This window comes from Schistocerca nitens, chromosome 3 (assembly GCF_023898315.1).
Source record: "Schistocerca nitens isolate TAMUIC-IGC-003100 chromosome 3, iqSchNite1.1, whole genome shotgun sequence".
In the NCBI taxonomy this organism is placed as follows: Eukaryota; Metazoa; Arthropoda; class Insecta; order Orthoptera; family Acrididae; genus Schistocerca; species Schistocerca nitens.
In genome coordinates, this window is record NC_064616.1 from 391,371,789 (window position 1) to 391,393,803 (window position 22,015).

At 44.4% G+C, this 22,015-nt stretch overlaps 2 protein-coding genes across 4 annotated transcripts in view; one reads left to right on the top strand and one right to left on the bottom strand.

Moving 5' to 3' along the window:
• LOC126248333 (constitutive coactivator of peroxisome proliferator-activated receptor gamma-like) overlaps positions 1 to 22,015 on the top strand; it is a 725,840-nt gene that overhangs the window by 562,807 nt on the left and 141,018 nt on the right. The gene's annotated exons all lie outside the window — the stretch shown is intronic.
• The window catches only part of LOC126248334 (serine protease inhibitor 2-like), a 33,447-nt gene that overhangs the window by 4,847 nt on the left and 6,585 nt on the right, over positions 1 to 22,015 (bottom strand). The window contains exons 2-6 of the mRNA XM_049949231.1: positions 17,940 to 18,268; positions 14,801 to 15,011; positions 14,066 to 14,277; positions 13,778 to 13,963; positions 3,987 to 4,131 (exon numbers count right to left, since the gene is read on the bottom strand). Coding sequence (XP_049805188.1) covers positions 3,987 to 4,131; positions 13,778 to 13,963; positions 14,066 to 14,277; positions 14,801 to 15,011; positions 17,940 to 18,268 — 1,083 coding nt within the window. The remainder of the gene's footprint in view (positions 1 to 3,986; positions 4,132 to 13,777; positions 13,964 to 14,065; positions 14,278 to 14,800; positions 15,012 to 17,939; positions 18,269 to 22,015) is intronic.

The following is a 22,015-nucleotide window of genomic DNA, read 5'->3' on the forward strand; positions in this document are numbered from 1 at the left end:
ATTGTCAACATTATCCCTGTCTCCCTTTTTATAAAGTGGCTTCACTACCGAGTACTTTAATCGGTCAGGAAACCGACCACTCCTAAAGGAAAAATTACAGATATGGCTAAGTACTGAGCTAACATACGTGGAACAATACTTCAGTATTCTGCTAGATACCCCGTCATATCCATGAGAGTTCTTGGTCTTTAGTGATTTAATTATTAACTCAATCTCCCTCTTGTCAGTATCATGGAGGAGCATTTCAGGTAACAGTCTCGAAACACATTTTTCTAAGAGCGCTATATGATTCCCTGTTGGGACTAGGTTTCTATTTAGTTCACCTGCTATATTCAGAAAGTGATTATTAAGTACTGTACATATATGCGACTTATCAGTAACACGGACATCCCTACTACGCACTGATTCTATATTCTCGACCTGTCTCTGCAGACCAGCCACTTCCTTTACGACTGACCATATGGTTTTAATTTTATCCTGAGACTTAGCTATTCTATCTGCATACCACATAGTTTTTGCCTTCCTAATAACTTTTTTAAGCACCTTACAATACTGTTTGTAATGGGCTGCTGCATTTAGATTGTGACTGTTTCTAACGTTTTGATATAATTGCCACTTTGTTCTACAAGATATTCTTATCCCTTTAGTCAGCCACCCAGGCTGCCTGTTTGTGCTAATACCTTGTTTTGAACGTTCTAACGGAAAGCAACTTTCAAAGAGCACGAGAAATGTCTTGAGGAAAGCATTATATTTATCGTCTACTGTATCAGCACTATAAACATCTTGCCATTCTTGTTCCTTGATAAGGTTTACAAAAGTCTGTACAGCAACTGGATCAGCTTTCCTAAAAAGTTGGTAACTATATTTAACATGTGTTGCAGCACAAAAGTCTTTTAGACTTAAAATTTGTGCATCATGATCTGAAAGGCCATTCACCTTTTTGCTAACAGAATGCCCTTCTAATAATGACGAATGAACAAAAATATTGTCTATGGTTGTTCTACTGTTCCCTTGCACTCTCGTTGGAAAGAATACGGTTTGCATAAGATTATATGAATTAAGGAGGTCTACCAGCATCCTTTTCCTTGCACAATCACTTATACAATTAATATTGAAGTCACCACATATAACTAACTTTTTGTATTAACTGGTGACAATGAACTTGCACGAAGTAGGGCAGCACAAATTTGGACAGGTTTAACCTACAGTGAGCTTTAAATGGCAGATGATTGATCGATGTCCACTATCCCACTAAAGGCTACTTACAACGTTTGAAGAACCAGTACCAGGTGAAGAATCTTTAAACATACAACCCCTGTGTGTCGTTCCCGTGGAGACAATATTGGACCGATTACAGCGCGTACAGTGCCGTTGTAGATGTTCTTCCAGTATTCGAGAAGTCGATGGAATGGAAATAAATAATACTTTTCTGTGGTAGAATTGGATAGATTGACATGCACTTTACGGTGGTCTGCAGAGTCTAGATTTGGATTTGGATGTAGACACACGGCTGAAAATTCATACAATTTATGTTGCAGCCTTTAAGAATATATATGTAAAAAAAGTCTACCCTGAAACCATATGCCAAAAAAGGTCTACTACAAACACCGTTTGACATCTGTATGCAGCAGTTAAAAATTGTACCACCCAAGTCTTGTTTGTCCTATCCTACATACTGTCAGAAAATGGACAAAGGTTTGTTGCAAAAAAAAAAAAAAAAAAAAAAAAAAAAAAATGGCTCTGAGCACTATGGGACTCAACATCTTAGGTCATAAGTCCCCTAGAACTTAGAACTACTTAAACCTAACTAACCTAAGGACATCACACACACCCATGCCCGAGGCAGGATTCGAACCTGCGACCGTAGCAGTCCCGCGGTTCCGGACTGCAGCGCCAGAACCGCTAGACCACCGCGGCCGGCGGTTTGTTGCAAAACACTGAAGAGAGACGTGGAAAATCTTAAGATCATGATCAAGTTGAAACTCTCAACAAGTGACGTAGCGTATTGCGTAGTTTAGGCTTAAGGAAGAAATCGAAACAACGGTAGCAGTGAAGTCTGAGATTGGGGATGAAAATCGAGAGAGAGAGAGAGAGAGAGAGAGAGAGAGAGAGAGAGAGAGAGAGTCTTATGGGCGCTCAACAGCGTTATTACCAGCGCCTTTACACACGCTAAACTAATGAATATGGCTGAAACCTCGAAAATTGTTCCACACTCATGCACTCGAATCGACCGCACAAATCACTATCTCACATACGCGAAAACAGAGAAAAAGTTAGACGCGAGATTAAAACACATAACGACAAAGGAGCTAAAAGAAAGGCACAGGCACCACCGCCGCGTTGTGGGCTTAAAGAGGCGGAGCTTGTTGTCCGTCACTTTCAGCCACTCCTCCTCCCATCGAAGCAAGTCTTGGATGTGAACAGCGAGGCCACAGCATGCAGGGTGATGGCACACTGAAACAACTGAGGATCATGACACCACCTTGACTGCTAGGATCTGACCTTTCGTTCCCCCGAATGTCCGTGTGCCCTGGTACCCAGCAGAAAGACACAATCTTCGCCATTCTTTGCAGTTGGAGGAGGACATCCTGGATATTCGGGAGTATTTTATGTGCTGGGTAGAAACTTTGTAGAGAGTTAAGAGCACTCAGAGAATCGGATTAAACAAATTTAGCACTGGAAGAATGTCTCAGCTGCTTCAGTGCCCACAAGATCGCATGTAGATCTGCGTCTAAGACAGTGAAGTCTTGAGGCAATCGGGCCTTTAGGACCTGATCTGGGAGACCAATACAGCAACCAACTGAGGCCCCCCTGTCTAGACCCATGCGTAAAGACAGCTACAGAGTTGTTGTGCTCACATAAAATGTCAGAAAATATCACATTAAAAACAGATCTCCCGTACTGCACAAAATATAAAATTACTCTGGGCCTCTATAGTAACCAGGGCGGCAGACTTAAAACCCTCGATTTGAGATTGTAATGAAAATCATGGGGGAACGAGGTATTAAGATTTGAAGTACAGTCAACGACAGCCGTACGTTTTGGAAATACTGTTCCGTCATTCGCCTTAAGTGTTTTAGGGAAATCATGGAAAACTAATATGGACGGCTAGACGGCGACAAACTGCTTTCGTCCCATATACGAGTCCTGTGTCTTAATGCTCCGCCATCTCTATAGGCGAAAATTAGAACGACGAGGTACACGAAGATGTGGACTTCGTTCTCTTACTGAACCGTGTATATGGTTGAGACACTCCTGAGACTCAAAATGTGAATTACTGATGCACACAAGGCAAACAATTTGCTGATCCTTTACTGTTGACTAAGCGAGGAGGAAGGAACGTATTCCAATGTAATTCTCAGAAAATAAGCATAGACTGTAACGGTCTGCTTTGTTACTAGCCTGAATGACAGCTGTTTCCAGAATCTGATTAAGCTTTATTAATAACGTTAATGGACAGCATTCGTAGTCGTCTTGTAAATGGGGTTTTTAATTATCGAGTGCGACAACCATTAATAAACCTGGGAAATTACCTTTTGGAATAATTTTTCAGTGAAATTCTCTATAAAGAATTTCATGTAAAAAGTAATCACGTAGTTTGTTTCTAATGGGTGCATCACAAGAGGGTTTAATGTGATGTGTGATTTAAGCGTGAACTTAATTGTGCTTTTAGTACTTAGGCCTACTTTCTTTGATGTAACAATTCAGTTCAATACTTTTATAAGACGCACCTAGAACTGCTTGTTATACTTTTAATTGTATAACTCCCAGAAACGAACTGCAGTCCACGACATTTGTTCCTCCAACAATGAGGACTTAAAATTTACAAATTCTTGATTCAAATACTCGTCTTGGAAACCTAAGAAGTTTTTCTTGTTACCTTACGATTAACGATATTCTCAGTCAAGAATATATTAGGATATAAAGATGCTGGAGTAGAAACTTTAAACGCATTTTTGCACATTGGCTAAACTAGCACAACTTGCCTGTAGCAGCTGCTGCTGTAGTTCCTTTTTCGTTTACTTCAAGAGCTGATTTCTGTAAAACCTTTGAGACTGACAGCTTTCCATAACGACTCCTTGCAATTCCCTGCAGATTAGCTTTGTCAGTGAAAATTTGTTTTATTCCCAGCTGAAACAGAAAGAGATTATCATTTGTCAATACAGTCACCTCTTGCTATAAATTTCAGTTATTTTTGCAAAAAAGTGTCAATTTGCCGATATCCTGTTAATGTGTAACGATGTGAAGTTTTTGTAACAGATATATTTACCATCCTCACTTCACTGACCTCTCATTACGCAGGTAATGGTAGATATCTAATTTGAATTGCAGTACACTGTTGCCAGGACCATGTACAACTTCTTTCCAAAATTTATAGAACTTTATAGTGCCCAATTAAGAAACTTGCCGATATTTTTAATTTTACACGAAGATCAGTAGGGAGGGAGGAGGATGGGGAAGGGAACTTTGTCGTGTCCTTTATAAAGGAACCACCGCGTTAATTGCATGGAATGGTTTACGGAAATCACAGAAAACTTAAATATGGACGCAGGCCGGGGGGATTCGAAACTTCGACCTCCCGAATGCAAGTCCAGTGTGCTAACCACTGCACTACGTCGCTCGGTCACAAATTTCAGTATTGTCCCTGGTTTATTTCAAAGAACACATTACGTTCTGCGCCTATTTTACCCATGGCATTCGGTTGTGAATGTGGGTTGGCACATTAGATGAAAAGGAATGATTAGCTTCGTTGCATAGTACTGGTTAGTAGGGGACAGCTCATTGCCCTCTACCGGGGAGGCAATTTTAAAATTTCTGCCGCACTCTGTTCTGTTTCAGTTATGACCGTCTATATTTGTGAAGCTAATAGAAAACTTATATTTGTTCTTGTTGCAGTACGTATTCATGAATTCCAGGTGTGATCCTGTCTGATAGACAGGGGAAGGGGGTGTATGAACCGACCTCGCCGGAAAACACTTTTTGGGGGTGAGGAAGAGAAAAACTGTTCACGTAACACTGATGTTAAAAACAATGCGTGAATCTAAAGCAATAGAATCGCTCCACTCCCCATCAGTCACGTCACTCCGAAAAGTCGATAACCCTCCACCAGCTTTTTTTTGTTTTGGTTTTAGGGCGCAAAACTGCTATGGTCATTAGCGCCCGGTCCGTGACTTAGGAAACAGTAAAAAACCGAAATTGAAAACTAGCAGCAATGGGAACGAAAGTCATAAAATGGGAGAAACTAAAAGCAGAAGGAAGGCTTAAAAATTCACTACAGAAAGGGATTGGTTGTCCTCAAAAAAAGCTTCAAATGACTGACGTCATTTCACTGGCACTAAAACTTGAGAACGCGGTCGGCTGAGCGCGCGTCATCTGCTAAAATCGACGATATATCAGGCGATAGCTGTAGACGGGAGCGTAACGGATTAAAATAGGGGCACTCAATTAAAAGGTGTCTTACCGTCCACAGCTAAGAGCAGTGGGGACAGAGTGGGGGAGGATCGCCGCTTAAAAGATGTCGATGGCGAAAAAGACAGTGCCCTATCCGGAGTCTAGTTAAAATTACCTCCTCCCGACGACGCGTTCGGGAGGAAGAGGTCCAAGCACAAGGAAGAGCTTTCACGTCCCGCAATTTATTATGGGGAAGTGTCGACCAATGCGCGTGCCATAAATGAACAACACGACGACATAAAACGCTCCGTAGATCGGCGAAGGGAATCGATTGAATAGCTGGCCGAAGAAGAGAGACTGCAGCCTTGGCTGCAATATCGGCCGCCTCATTTCCACAGATACCAACGTGTCCCGGGAGCCAGAGGAACGCCACCGAGACGCCCCCCAGGTGGAGCAAGCGCAGCCAGTCCTGAATCCGGTGGACCAGAGGGTGCACAGGATAAAGAGCTTGGAGACTGAGGAGAGAGCTGAGAGAATCTGAGCAGATAACGTACTGTATCCGCTGATGGCGGCGGATGTAGTGGACAGCCTGGAGAACAGCGTAAAGCTCCGCAGTATACACCGAACACTGGTCGGGAAGCCGAAAGTGATTTGGGGTGTCGCCAACAATATAGGCACTCCCTACACCTAACGATGTTTTCGAGCCGTCGGTGTAAATAAATGTGGCGTCCGTCATTTGTGCACATAGAGCAGCAAATGCCCGACGATAAACAAGTGAAGGGGTACCATCCTTGGGAAATCGACAAAGGTCACGGAGCAGGCAAATCCGGGGACGGAGCCAAGGTGGTGCTGTACCCCAAGTTGTCAAGAAGGTTTTAGGAAAGCGGAAGGAAAGAGAATGGAGCAGTTGACGGAAGCGGACTTCCGGTGGTAGTAGGGAGGAGGGGCGGCCTGCATACCCTACATCAAAGGAGGCGTCGAAAAAAAGGTCATGGGCTGGATTAGCAGGCATGGAAGACAGATGGCTAGCATAACGACACAGAAGGACTGCTCGCCGATTGGACAGCGGAGGCTCAGCAGTCTCAGCATAAAGGCTTTCCACAGGGCTGGTGTAAAAAGCTCCAGACACTAAACGTAATCCACGGTGGTGGATAGAGTCGAGACGCCGAAGAATAGACGGCCGAGCAGAGGAGTAGACTCCATAGTCCAATTTCGAGCGCACTAAGGCGCGATAGAGGCGGAGAAGGACCACTCGGTCCGCTCCCCAGGAGGTACCATTCAGGACACGGAGGGTGTTAAGGGATCGCAGACAGCGTGCCGAAAGATAGGAAACGTGGGAGGACCGGCACAGTTTTCTGTCAAACGTAAGACCCAAGAATTTAGCGACGTTTGAAAACGGAAGGTGACCCGAGAATTTAGCGACGTTTGAAAACGGAAGGTTGACAGGACCTAGATGTAAGGAGGGCGGAAGAAACTCCTTACGTCGTCAAAAATTAACACAAACGGTCTTACTGGGAGAAAAACGGAAGCCGGTTTCGATGCTCCAAGAGTGGAGGCGATCGAGAGCCTTGAAGACGTCGTTCAAGAAGGCTGGTCCGTTGAGAGCTGTAGTAGATCGCAAAATCGTCCACAAAGAGGGAGCCCGAGACATCAGGAAGGAGACAATCCATAATTGGATTGATGGCCATGGCAAACAGTACAACACTCAGCACGGAGCCCTGGGGTACCCCGTTTTCTTGGGAGAAAGTACGGGAGAGAGTAGTGTTCACCCGCACCCTAAATGTGCGCTCTGCCACAAATTCGCGAAGAAAAAGGGGCAGCCGACCTCGAAAGCCCCAAGAGAACAATGTGCGGAGGATGCCTGTCCTCCAACAGGTATCGTATGCTCTCTCCAGATCAAAAAATATTGCTACTGTTTGGCGTTTCCGGAGAAAATTGTTCATGATATAAGTGGAGAGAGCAACAAGATGGTCAACTGCAGAACGATGCTTTCGGAATCCGCATTGGGCAGGTGTTAGACTGCGGGATTCCAGCCACCACGCTAAACGGTAATTCACCATACGCTCCAAAACCTTACAAACACTACTCGTGAGAAATGGGGCGATAGCTAGAGGGGAGATGTTTGTCCTTTCCAGGTTTCGGAACAGGAACGACGATAGCTTCCCGCCATCGTCTGGGAAAAGTACTGTCGGTCCAAATTCGATTATAAAGGCGAAGGAGGTAACGCAGACTATGGGTTGATAAATGCAGCAACATTTGGACGTGGATACCATCCGGTCCTGGGGCGGAGGAGCGAGAAGAAGAGAGTGCATGTTGGAGTTCCCGCATGGAGAAAACAGTATTGTAGCTTTCGCGATTTTGAGAGGAGAAAGCAAGAGGTCGCACTTCCGCTGCGGGTAATTTGAAGAGCTCGAAATCTCAGCAAAGTGCTGACCCAACGGGTTAGAAATTGCGACGGGGTCCACTAATGTATCATGCGCGACAGTGAGCCCAGAGACTGGGGAGAAACTAGGCGCGCCTGAGAACCGTCGAAGCCGACTCCAAACTTCCGAGGAGGGAGTGAAGGTGTTAAATGAACTAATAAATAATTTCCAGCTTGCCTTCTTGCTATCGCGGATGACACGACGGCATCGCGCTCGGAACTGCTTAGAGCGGATACAGTTGGCCAAAGTAGGATGGTGGCGGAAACCGCGGAGAGCACGTCGCCGCTCACGTATTGCATCACGGCATGCCTCGTTCCACCAAGGAACTGGGGGGCGCCGGGGCAATTCGGAGGTGCGTGGTATTGAATGTTCCGCAGCTGTAAGAATAACGTCGGTAATATGTGTGACCTCATCGTCGACGCTGGGAAAGTGACGGTCATCGAATGACGCTAGAGACGAAAAAAGTGTCCAATCAGCTTGGGCAAACTTCCAGCGTCGCGGGCGCATGTATGGCAGTTGATGCTGCAGTCTAAGGACACATGGAAAGTGGTCACTCGAGTGTGTATCATCAAGGGCGAACCATTCGAAGAGCCGAGCTACCGGAACAGTACCGACCGCAAGGTCCAAATGAGATAAATTTGTCGTGGAGGCAGACAAAAATGTGGGGACCCCAGTGTTGAGGCAAACTAGATCCGCTTGGTGGAAGACGTCTAGCAATAGTGAGCCACGTGGACAAGGATGTGGAGATCCCCAAAGTGGGTGGTGGGCATTGAAGTCCCCAACCAGCAAATAGGGGGGGGGGGGGGTGTGGAAGCTGACCAAGAAGATGGAGATCAGCTCGTGCCATTGGTGTGGATGATGGAATGTATACAGTACAAGGAGAGAACGTGTATCCAGAAAGGGAAAGACGGACGGCGACAGCTTGGAAGGAAGTGTTGAAGTGGATTGGGTGATAATGGAGAGTATCATGGAGAAGAATCATGAGTCCTCCATGGGCTGGAGTACCTTCAACAGAGGGGAGATCATATCGGACGGACTGAAAATGAGGGAGAACAAAGCGGTCATGGGGACGCAGCTTTGTTTCCTGAAGATGACCGGCGAGTAGGATCGTAAGAGGATCGACAATTCATCCCGATTGGCTCGAATGCCGCGGATATTCCAGTGGATAATGGACATAGGGTGAACAGAAAATGGAGGAATGTGACCAAAGTTGCTGTCAACTCAACGACTCCTCAGAGCTTGCGACCGACAGCATGGAATGGCATTCAGCCGAAGGCAGAAGATCCTGATCCATAGGTTGTTCAGGAGCAGCTCCTGCCACCAGCGATCGGCCGGTTGATCGGCCACCAGCAGGGCGCCTCGGCGACACAGAAGACGGCCGAGGGCGATTCCCGCCAGGTGGTGCTGTAGATGGGACATGCCTTGGCGGAGAAAGAGAGGAACTGGGTTTCTTTGTAGCCTTCTTGGAAGTATGGTGTTTAGATGAAGGAGGAACCGATGGTTGGGAAGTTGCGGTATGTAAAAACTCTTCACGAGTATGCTCTTTTTTCGAAGTCTTGGTGTCTGACTTTTGGGCTCGAGATTTAGCAGAACCCGACGAAGGGTGAGCCAGAGAGTGGGCAGGCGAAAGTGGTGAGGTTGAACGGGCGATCTTTGCGCTGGCCGATCTGACGACCGTGGTACTAAAGGTGAGGTCACAAGTCTGCGTGGCCGCCTCCTTTGTTGGCCGAGGAGAAGCAAGGACAGTGCTGTATTTTCCTGTCTGAGGCACGGTGGGCTGTCGACTGGCGAATAATTTTCGAGCAGCAAAGGTCGACACCTTTTCCTTCACTCTAATTTCCTGGATGAGCTTTTCGTCCTTAAAAACGGGGCAATCTCGAGAGGAAGCAGCGTGGTCAGCCACACAGTTGATGCAGCGAGGGGATGGAGGTGGACAAGCACCCTCATGGGCATCCTTGCCACACGTAACACATTTGGCCGGATTGGAACAGGACTGGCTGGTGTGATTGAACCGCTGACACCGGTAGCAACGCGTAGGGTTTGGGACGTAAGGGCGAACGGAAATTATCTCATAGCCTGCTTTGATTTTCGATGGGAGTTGAACATTGTCAAATGTCAAGAAGACAGTGCGGGTTGAAATGATGTTCGTGTCAACCCTTTTCATAACCCTATGAACAGCCGTTACGCCCTGGTCAGACAGGTAGTGCTGAATTTCTTCGTCAGACAATCCATCGAGGGAGCGTGTATAAACGACTCCACGCGAGGAATTTTGAAGTACGGTGCGGTTCCACCCGGACAGTAGTGAGGTACGCAGCAATTTTTGTGCCTGGAGGGCACTGACTGTTTCTAACAACAGGGTGCCATTCCGTAATCTGGAACAAGACTTTACAGAACCTGCAATTGCGTCGACACCTTTCTGAATAATGAAAGGGTTGACCGTGGAGAAGTCGTGACCTTCGTCAGACCGAGAAACAACAAGGAACTGTGGCAACGATGGAAGAACTGTCTGTGGCTGAGACTCAGTGAACTTACGCTTGTGAGCAGACATAGTGGAAAGTGAGGAAACCATTGCGGAAGAATCCCCCACGATTACCGGCGTCTCCGATGGCGCGCTCCTCCCTTGTGGGGGCCCTCTCTGAGGGCACTCCCGCCTTAGGTGATTGTTCACACCTCAGGTCACACCTCCCGACAAACGGACGGAGGGACCAATCGGCATTTTCGGAAGGTATCAGCTCGGGTAATCACCCCTCCCTGGGCCTGGCCGTTACCAGGGGGTACGTACGTGTCCTACCTGTCTACCCGGGGCGGGGAATTACGCGTTACCCCGTCACCGGCTACGCATGGAAGTGCGTGGGTCGGCCTTCAGACACGCACAGGGAGGAAAAAAGAGAAAGGGAAAGGAAAGAAGAGGGGTCTCAAACGCCGCAGCGGAGAAAAGTGCAAAGAGAAGAGGGAAGGAAAAGAGAAGGACAGAGGAAGGACGAAGACTTGCAAGTATAGAAAGCAAGGAATTTGTGACAGTTTCGAGCGTCCGTCTCCGGACGTAGGCACAAACCATACTCCCAGAGGGGGAGAAAGGGAAGGAAAGAGCCAGAGGTGAGGGGGGGGGGGGGGGCGCGAAGATGTTGGACAGGGAAGGATGCGGAAAGGGAGGGTATGCAGCCCGGAAAGGAAGGAGGGCCACATTAGCTCGGGGTCCCGTGCTCGCTATGCACGTATCCACAAGAGTTGTTGACCCCCCCCTGGGGGACCTCCACCAGCTTGTTTTGTTCATCTCAACTATGCATCATTCCTTTATTGATGATTGAATATTTAAGTCTTCTGGTTAGTTGGGTGGTTGCATGTTCTATCATTAGTACAGTAAATCGTAATGATGAAGTTTGAAACTGGCAAATCCTTTAACCCTTCATTTGCAGTGCTATTGCCAAAGCTCTATTTAGGCCCTGTCAGATTTCGGGTCCAGTTTTGCATAACCTTCGTCCTGCGCCCCTCAGTACAGTCATGTAATTACCTCAGCCTATAAAGTGAAAAACGAGCGCAGGGTGGCTAATTTCACGACATAATGCGATAACTAGTAAGTAGCGCTTTCACACCGTTTAAACATTCGTGGTTGCAAAGGTCACTGAGTGAGTATAATGGCTGGAATCTGTCATTTGTTTTTGTTTTGCGATTAAGCACCATACATATCTTTAACGCCTGCTCTTAGTTTTAAGGTTTGCTCAGTATGAGTAACAAAATATTGCGCTTTATATTGTGCATTAAGCAACGTGAGACTTTACCTGAACTGATTTATTGCGCTACGTAATTCGTTGTTTGCAGTAGATTCTGCTATTAGAAACGTGGTGGTCAGCAAAAATCAAAGTGCTGTCTTAGGAAGTCTCATTTTTACAGTGTTTGAATCTGTTTTTGTTTTGGACGATAGAACTAATTTTCCGTAAAGGATTTTTACTTATGCGGGTAGAGTTCAAGGTAATAACTAATGAGTTTTGAAATGCCTGTTGCATCGCATTTATGGATTCCACTTTTCCATGTAATATTTAATCGGTCAGGCGAACAGACACTCAATGTTATTGCCAACCGCGTTATTGGCAGTTACGATTGGAAATTTTGTTCTAATTTCTCTTAATAATTATCACCTTTTTTACTTCTGTCTTCCTCATACGCTGAAATCAGTCGTAATGTTTCTATATTTAGAAAGCCAATCTTAACGGCTAGAAATCTGAATTTTAGCCTCATTTCCCTTTATTTTTATACTTTCTCAGTAGCCTGCTGCATTCGTGACATTTGCAACAGATAAGGTAAGTATTTAAGCTGCTTATAAACTGAATTCAGCTTTAGCATGTGTTTTCTGTTTTAACCATCATCATGCGCACCAAATGTTCAAAATGAAGCGAAATTTTACTCCAGACAGCGAAACAACCATTAGACAACCATTAGAAAACCATCCGAAACGATTCCGAACACGATTGCACACTTACGTGACGACCTACAAAACTCCGACAACATCGTAACGCCTGTGCAAGTCCGGAATAAAAACATCGTATCGGAGCATTATTAAGTAAGTCCGCGTTATTTCTTAATAGTTTTCAGCTTTGCATAAGTAAAACTTACGTAACCTGCACGTGGTCAGTTCTGCTGGTATTTTTTGAATTTAATGTCGAGACATTTGGGTTCTTAGTTTTTTCTTGAGATACCAAGTAAGTGAACTTTCAGAAAGGGTGCGATTATGCGTAAGAAGCTATTTCGTTTTAAGACTGAGGTAGTGGGGCGCAATTTCCTGACCAGTTTTATTCCGGCTACCTAACAGATCCTGTCACATCATGCGTCACAAACTACCAAGCAGCTTTAAAAATGAAGGTGAAGAGTGACGTGTGAATAAACATTGGTAAGTCTGACTCAGTTGCGAAGACAGACTTTCCAGACAATAACTGAATCAAATACTTTACAAAGTTGAATTTTCCTCCACATTACACTTTTTAATTTGTAGTAGTGTGTGTGAAATGCGCTAAACAAAAATTACTTTACACACTAAACCTTAACCCTTTCAGATCTGAATTTTTCTGGAAAAAGAAACTTTTCTTTGTGCTCTAATGCTGTTATGTGATTTTTTGATCATTTTAGATGCAAGATTTATACACGTGTATTGACTCGTTTTGAAAATATACTTTTTACGCTTGGCTTCTTTTTATGGACAATTTTGAAATATTCACTGTTATAATAAACAAACTGATCATTCAATAATTACCATGCAAAGAACGATAATAGTATTCAATCGTTCACTTGTTGAAACTTAGTTATGCCCAGCTGGTTGCAGAACTCGTGCATGGTGAAAAAATGAACACTCACAAACATGTGCACATAAGGTTTCCATTGAGGAAAAATATTTGTTGCAGCTAGGACACAGCAAACAATGGACAATTGTTCGCAGTGGGTTCTTACTTTGAATCACGTCCATAAACATTATAGTTAGCAATGGATAAGATTTGTGTGCTAACTGCAGAAAATTAGCTTGGACAAACTTCCAACATGCTGTACTGCTTTTGAAATTGCAAGGATAGGAAGTAAGTGAAGGAGTGTGATAGGTATGTTTCAAGTGACCGCCAAAGTGTTTGGACACGAATGACGTTTCCGCGATGTGGTGAGGTACCCACGTTCCAACAAAAATGTTATGTACGTGACATTTGTTTGCGATCCTTCATAAACAGACTGCGTAAAAATTAGGTTACGCGTTTTTTTTTTTACCCAACAAATATGCAATTTCGGCGACCAAATGGAAAGTCATCTGAGGAAAAGAACGTCCCAGTTCTGAATTCAGCAACAACGAAGTTGATATTCAAGCAGCTAGCGCTGTGCATTTTAATGCAGCGTACCGAGACCAACATGAGCTGTCAGTATAGCTATACAATATTTCCGAGATGATTACTCTGTGGTCTAGTTTTAATTACCTTTACATAACTACTTACCTCCTTCAGAACATCGTTCAAGAGTACAGAAAATTCGAAAGTAAATTTTGGGAGCACCACGTGCACTGCAGTCGGTCTGAGCAGTCCGAGATCTTCTCGCAGAGCAAATGGATTTACAGTGCTCAGAAGGTTTTCGAGACCATCCCTGTCGTCCGGCAGGACGATAAACATTGAGAATTTCCTGCCCTGTAACAATGAGTACAACGTTTTACTGTAATGAACTTGCAGAGATTCCTCACACCGCAGTCACAGAGATAACTCGGGAATTGCTAATAATATGCAACTTACAAGATAGGGTAATCGCAATATGCTTGCATTAATCTCTTTAGAGTGTAAGTAGAAAAATTCTGCACTCTGACGCATGAACTGTGCGGCTACAGTTTTCCCTTTGCCTGTGTAGAAATTGCTGGTGAAGGTAAGCTGAGGCTGAAATTGATACTTCCAAGAACCTTTGAAGTACAGTGCGTTCACAAGCAGGAGGACAGCGTCCGAAAGACCATCTGTAATTGATACTTTCCATTAATAACCAACTTTAGAATTTCTTGTTGTGATAAACTTTAAATTCACTTAATTTTTTACCTTCCAAGTATTTTAATTTAGAATATAATAGCAGCTACATTATAAATTAGTATCTATCAGTCATAACTGACACGATAACCTGCCATATTGAGTTGAAGTTTTATGGGTATTTTGTCCTGACAAGAGTGGTAAAGCAAGAAGCTTAAAGGTTGACAACCTGCGACAAAGTGCTAAAGAAAATAAAAATTAAAGGTTTACTTTTCCCAACAGCAATATATTAAATGGCGGTGAGACATCACAAAGTGAATATAACGGCTGAATAGTAGCATCTTCGTAGGAAGCTTTATTTTATTACTGCCTGTAGTATGTGTGTATAACCGAAGCAAAGGCTTGTGTAAGTAGTGGAAACGAAATGTGAAAAAATTTGCTGTAAGTTCGCTCTTGAGAGTGGTTTCCACGAATGACTTCTACAGAGAAAGAGAAAATGGTTTGAGCTATACATACCTTCACTCATTATTGAGTCAATGTGACCACGTGTAGCATTTTTTACCCATTCATTAATTAAGGGCACAGTTTTAGGATCTCTGAAGTCGACGTTTTGAATATCACTGTTATAAAACGCCCTCAGGATTGTAACAAAGCGTGGTCGTAGTGTCAGTGAGACGTCTGCAAATACTTTGTTTCCCAAGTCGAACAGATAATCCGGGTTGCTTCCCTGTGGGTAGAAATTTCTGACTGAACAACTGGTTAATTCCTAGTCACACAGTTTTACCAAGACTTCGTAATAAATTATGTAACTACTAAATCATGTTTTAGTTTTTTGCAGGGCGACTTTTGATGTGTATGGAAAATCAGACTATGTACAGATGACGCTGAAAGGAATCCAACAGTTATATACCATTTTCAAGTAATCTAATTTTTACAGAGCTATAGCTAATTTTCTGTAGCTCAAAACCGGCAGATCCAAATAACAGAAAACATTACGTAATATGATCATATTATAAAGAATGTCATGCAGCTGCATCGCAAATCACCCTTCAAATACTATTTCGATAATCTGTGATGGGAAAGAATACTGTTAACAACTGCAGTCAGTTACTAGCTTCAATTATGTTTTAACGGAAGGATAAGAAAACTTACATCTTTTGCAACTAAAATTTATTTTTGAATACCAGATATATTGCACCAATAGATGTTATGTATCTTCAGTTGTCTATAATAGACGTAAAATTGATTATGCATATTTCTACTCGAGATTTGTAGTGGTTCTTTTTCAGTTTCTTTAAGTCTAGCTATTTCTGTTTACAGTATATGGTTGTGTTTTGTACTTACATTCATTTGTGTGTCCTGTTCATGCAGCCACTTTTCATTCTGTGTGTGCTAAATGCATAAAATATAAGTTTCTTCCAATAAATATTTCTTTGCATATAATCTATACTGCAGTTAACTGCACATGCTTGCCTGTTCTTTGTCATATGCCTGAGCTGACAGGCATCATGGGAGAATTTAGAAGTGCTGGGGTGGTAACGGAGGAAGGGAGGGATGGAGGGATGGAAGACTGAATTAGTTTGAATATTGGTCTTCTGTTACTTGTTTGATCATTGAGAATATTCTTATTCTTATTTGTGGCCTTATGGGCCTTCTGTATGAAATATTCCTTTAAAGTGAACACCCCCTCTTGTTGCTATGGCAATGATTTGTTAATGTGAAAGTTGCGAAGTTAGGCAACACTTCGGATTCCTGACAGGGAACGCTAGTTAAAAGGTCAGAATAAGGTATTGTACTACCTCCTGCAGCACCATATTTAGTAGTACACCGTACCGTTCAAATCAACCATTGGAGTGAGCTTTTCCTTACCAAGCAGTGATATGAAATGGGGCAAACATTAAAAACCTGTAGAAGAGAAGGCGAATGGAAGTTACAGTGCATCTTTAAACAAAATATCATAAAGGACGCTAGTTTGCAGCTGTTATCAAGCAAGCACGATAATGAATCGAAACCAGTTAGTAAAAATATTGAGTGCTTTTTGTGCCTGGCCTGAAAAAAATTTAACTGTCGCTGTTACCCCTACAGGCAACGCCTGCTGTCAATGAATTTTTAGGTTATTTGGGGCATACAAGGGGAGAGGTTTAGTAAAAACAGCTGCCACCCCAGGCAGCAACAGTGGTTCTAGTAACTCAGATGGCACCAATTCTAGGTTTTGATGAGAAATACAGGTATGGTTAGATCATTCCATGGTGTGAAGTCTACAACAGACTTCATTAGTAGCAGCTGGCGAGTGGTAGCATCCCATTCCCTCGGCAACCGATGATCAGAAATGTTCAGTGGATGAGAGAAGGCAGGATATCATGTGCGACATGTGGCCACAAAGACCTTTAGGATAAGGCACAGCCACTAGCATTAACGTCGGATAGAGCACCTGCTATCCAAATTACCAGTTGTATGAACTAGAGGCAAACGTGCTACGTACTCAATGACATACCACCACGTCAGGTCGTGGTGGTGGTGGTGGTGGTTTGTGGGACACTCAACTGCGCAGTCATCAGCGCCCATACAAAGTCCCAATTTTTACACAGTCCAAATTAGCCACGGTCGCGAATGATGATGAAATGATGGGGAAAACACAAACACCCAGTTGCCAGGCAGATCAAAATCCCCAACCTGGCCGGGAATCGAACCCAGGACCGCATGATCCAGAGTCAGCAACGCTAGCCACTTGACCACGAGCTGCGGACACCACGTCAGGTGGTGGGCCCATATGACGACAAATGCAATCTGTTACATTAGTTCTCTGCATCTTCACATACAGGTACTTCCATCGTGAAGCTGTACATGAAATCGACATGTCTGAAAAGACTAGGTGCCATTCCGTTGTGCAGCGTTGTCTTCAGGTGCGTCATTTTCTGTGCGCCTGTGTTTCTCAAAGGAACCCGCAACATTGGTCGCCTTGCTGGCATTCTGTGGTGTTCGAAGCATGGTTGCACTGTCCACGGGGATACTGGTCTCGCTGCAAACAAGTCACTTCTGTGACTATATAGTTGACATGGCTGTAAAATCCTGCACAGTCGAGCGAATATAACGTCTGTCCTCTCGGGCACTTGTGTGGCGCCATTGAGATCCTGCTCAGTGTCTGTTATGGGCCGCCTGAAGTAATTAGTTCCACATTCGCAGGACAGTCTTGGGATCCCGACCCACATGAACAGCGGTATCTCGGAACGAGAGCGTGCAGTCTCGATAGGCCATGATCCTGCTGCCGAATTCCGGTATGCTTGGGCAGACTTTTCTCTTTACACTAAGCATGACTATCTTCTCAGACAACCAACATCCAAACGCGATATCTGAATGAAGAGGCTGCTACTTAATCTGGCATTACTTAATACTACTCCGCGCAGTTATGCTGAAAGGACAATCACGTGCATATCCAAACATGTAGTACACTCCGTGGCAATTTGAGGTTCGTTGCACGCCGCCTTCATGGCGTTGCAGTTTAAACGATCAACAGTAGGTGTAGGATGATTCTAGAAATCTGGAAGCTCTCAGAATATCTTTCGCCTCGTCGTATACACTCTTGGGTAATGATGCAGAGGAAGTTTATTCAAAATAAATAGTTAACTAAATACAGTTTAGATGTTCGGAGTGTTACCTGCAGCGAGGCCACGATGGCACTGTACTTCTCGCGCGTCTGCTGGCGGTCCTTTGTGAGCAGCAACCCCGCTTCGAGTTCGCGCGCTGTGTCGCCCGTGGCGCCCTCGTACAGCATTGCTAGGACCATCTTGACGCCGATGGGTGAAACTACCACATTTCCCGGGTAGCGTGCATCCAGCGCCCGGCAAAGTGCCCAGTCGAAGGCATCGAATCGCTCTCCCGCAGACACGGGGAGGTAGTCGTCGTCGTCCCAGAGGCTTGGGTCCTCAGCAGGCGGCAGGTCCACAAGGGGTGGCACGGCCAGCACTCCGCACAGGAACACGACGACTACACAAACAAATCACATATCACACGCTGGCCTTACACGTGGGAGCTATTTTCTCCGTCTGTGGCATTCCATCTGAGTTACAATTAACACACTTCATCTGACAATAAGAGGAACTATTTATAGTCTTGTTGCTTTCACTGTTGGGAACATTAATCTGCAGTTTATCTGCACGATATGAAACAGTTTAATAAACAGATGAGCTCGCTCAGGAGTGCAAGTAATTTTACATCTGTGTGAAGTATTCTACAAGGCTTATTGCATGGGGTGGTCATGAAGTATCGATTCATTTCTAAGAAATAATTTGTATATTTCCATAATACATAATTTTAATCCATCTCCGTAATAACATGGCCCTTTTTTCAATTTAATCGGGAAGAATGCCTACGATAGAGAACGTGTGGGTGTTAGTGGGCGGCTGTGTATTTTATCTTATCTGGAAATTAAAATATTTCACCCAAAAATTTCACAAACCAGCACCAACAAGATAAAACATCCGGTTAGTTGTCAAGAAGTTCCAAAGACCTGGAAACGTTGTCTGTCAATCACGCTCCCGGAAACGACCTGTACCACAAGAGAGGGTTCAGTGTATCAGAAACTGAAGAAGTCCGAATGTGCATGAACTCTTCCTTTAAGGAACCAGTTTCACTTATCAAAATCAAATAGCTAAACAAATTAGCGTACCACATTCAGTGCTTCACAAATTTGACCACTAAGCTCACGCCGATCTCCAAGCTGAGTTATGATTTGATAGGAGTTACGTGCAACGAACACCTCGTGGCAATTTTTTTTTTTTTACTGATGAGGCCACATTTCACATCAGCGGAGAAGTTAAACGCAACTGCTGCATTATGAGTAACAAGGCACCTCACTACATTTAATAGCAAAAACTCATCAAAAATTAATGTTTGGCTTGGATTCACAATGACTACAGATTATGGACCCTTTGTTTTTGCGGAAGAGAAGAGAAACATACGTTGGTATTCTGGAGCAATCTCAGGACTTTGCAAAAACAGACAATGTCTGATGGGAAACCGCAATCAGTGGTTATTAATTAATAATAATTAGCAATCTCAGGAACCACTCTTCAGCAAGAAACATTGTTGATAATTGTTCCAACAGGGTAGAGGATTCTCTTATTTTACTGTCGCAAAAAGGAATATCAGTACCTAAATCGAAGATTCGCCAAAAGGTGGACAGGAAGAGTTTCAAGATTGCGTCCACTGTTGTTTACCTGATTCGACTTCCTTGGATATCTGCTGTGCACCTGGGTGTATGTAAACTCAAGTTTGTGAGAAACAGAGGTTAGGGATCTAAAGGATTTAAGAAATCAAATCCGGGATGCAGCGTCAGTCGTTTCATATGAAATGGTTCATTGGTTGGTTGGTTTTGGGGTGGGGACAAAACAGTGAGGTCATTGGTCCCATGACCTAGGATGGCAGGAAATTGTTCCTGAAGCCCAATCATCAAGGGGAAGAGGTCACGTGCAAACAAAGGAAAAAGGGATGTCAGAACATCAGGAAGAGGAATGAACAGGAGGTGGGGTGGGTGGAAACAGAGAGCAAGGGTGGCTCATAAATACTACACATAGTGGGGCACCAGCACCACCAACAAACTGTCCCGACACCCACACCATACCGTACCAATATCATGAGAACAGGGATACCACCAGGGGAAGAAGACAAGGAAAGGGGAAACAAAACAGCCCAACAGAGCAGATAAAACGTAGGGAAAAGGCGGAGAGAACCTGGCCGGTGTGGAAGCAAGGTCAAGGTCTCCATAACCAACGCCTACACGCATCATACACTATTAATCTTTCATATTTTTAACTAACTTACTTATATTACAGCCTGGATCGACTATGAGAAGGCCGGCCGCGGTGGCCGTGCGGTTCTAGGCACTTCAGTCCGGAACCGCGCGTCTGCTACGGTCGCAGGTTCGAATCCTGCCTCGGGCATGGATGTGTGTGATGTCCTTAGGTTGGTTAGGTTTAAGTAGTTCTAAGTTCTAGGGGACTGATGATCTCAGATGTTGAGTCCCATAGTGCTCAGAGCCATTTGAACCATTTGACTATGAGAAGGGAGGGGGTGGGGGAGTGTACCATGATATCAGTCTGAGTGGTTGTATTCAGGTGCCCTAGTAAAATTTTACGGAATCTAAGGTTAAAGAACAGCATAGAAACTAAAAATTTACTACAAATTGGCCAGTTTTTTAGAAGATCATGTAAACTTAGTGGGGTGCAGCTTCTCGAGTTGCAGCCATACTGATAAGCTGATAAAATTTTCTCGGGCTCTAGTGGTTTAAAATCCACAAACTTTCGGCCGAGTACTCCTTGGCCATTGTCAAGTGGTGACTGTCTAATGATTGCTGCTGCCGCCCTTGTACAGCCGCGCTGTCTTCAGTGACGTCACTGGTGCTCGCTCCAGCGCCATATATGGTAATGTTTTCATTGCGCACTTACTGCGCCCGCCTCAACTTACCGATGGCCGGGTTCCAGGTTGTGCTTAGCTGCAGGTCGCCGTCTTTATTGAGGATGCTGTCAAAATTTTTAACTATCGCTTCTTTTAGAACACTATCCCAAAAATTAGTAGTCCGTGTAGTAACAGATTTCTCGGCCAATCCAATACGGTGTCCGTTTTCTGTAGTATGTCTCGCCACCGCTGATTTCTCAGGATACCAAAGGTGAAAACATCTCTCTTGTTCCACACAGCGCTGTACAATAGTTCGTAGAGTCTGTCCCATATAGAACTGTCCACACCCACACGGTATTTTACATGCTCCTGGTGTTCTGAGACCAACATCGTCTTTCACAACCCTTATTAGCTGTCAAATTTTAGCCGGTGACCTAAAAACCGTATCGATTTTATGCTTCTCATAAGCCGGCTAATCTTTTCTGTGACAGCCACAGAATGGCAAGAACGCAAGCTTCTTCGTCCTCTCCTCTGAGGTCTTCTGCTTATGTTTCTACTGCAAGATGACTTGAGAAATCAGGCGGTTGCTGTAGCCATTTTCTTTTAAGACTTCCCGTAAGTGGCTCAGTTCCTTCGGAAGACTTTCAGCGTCTGAAACGGCTTCCGCTCTATGCACCAATGTCCTCACAATAGAACTTTTTTATGAAGGATGATCATAGCTAGTAGCATGCAGATATCGGTCTGTGTGGGTGGCTGAGACATCAATTTTCTTTCCGGCGGACGAGGACGTCTAGAAAACACAATGTACCTTTCTCTACTTTCATCGTAAATCTGATATTATGGATGCTGTTCTTAAATTCTACCAGATTTTCACGCCCACGAAGCAAGAAAACGAATGTGTCTTCTACGTACCGATAAAAGCAAGTAGACGTTGCAGGAGCCGTGTCCAGGGCAATGTTAAAGTACTCCAGGAAGAGGTTGGCTATAATTGGAGCTAATGGGCTTCTCATCGTCACGCCGTCCGTCTGGTACCTTGCCATGGGTTCGGTTTAGGCGCCGTACTGCATCATCAATTGCAGACAGTCGATACGGGTCTGTACAAGTTGAGCAGGGCTTTGCTATATCTGTTATTGAAATAACAGCAGTAGTGCTGCTGCTTTTAGCGAGTATCGAAGCATTAAAGAAATACGGAGAAGTCCCCTTTCCGCACCGGGTTTGAAGAACATGATTAGGAAGTTCGAATTAACTGGCGATTTGGAGTTGCTCTTGGGAGTTGCCGACGGCCAATTCCACCACGAATTATTGTAGTTACTATTTCCATGGCTGAGAATGTTGGAC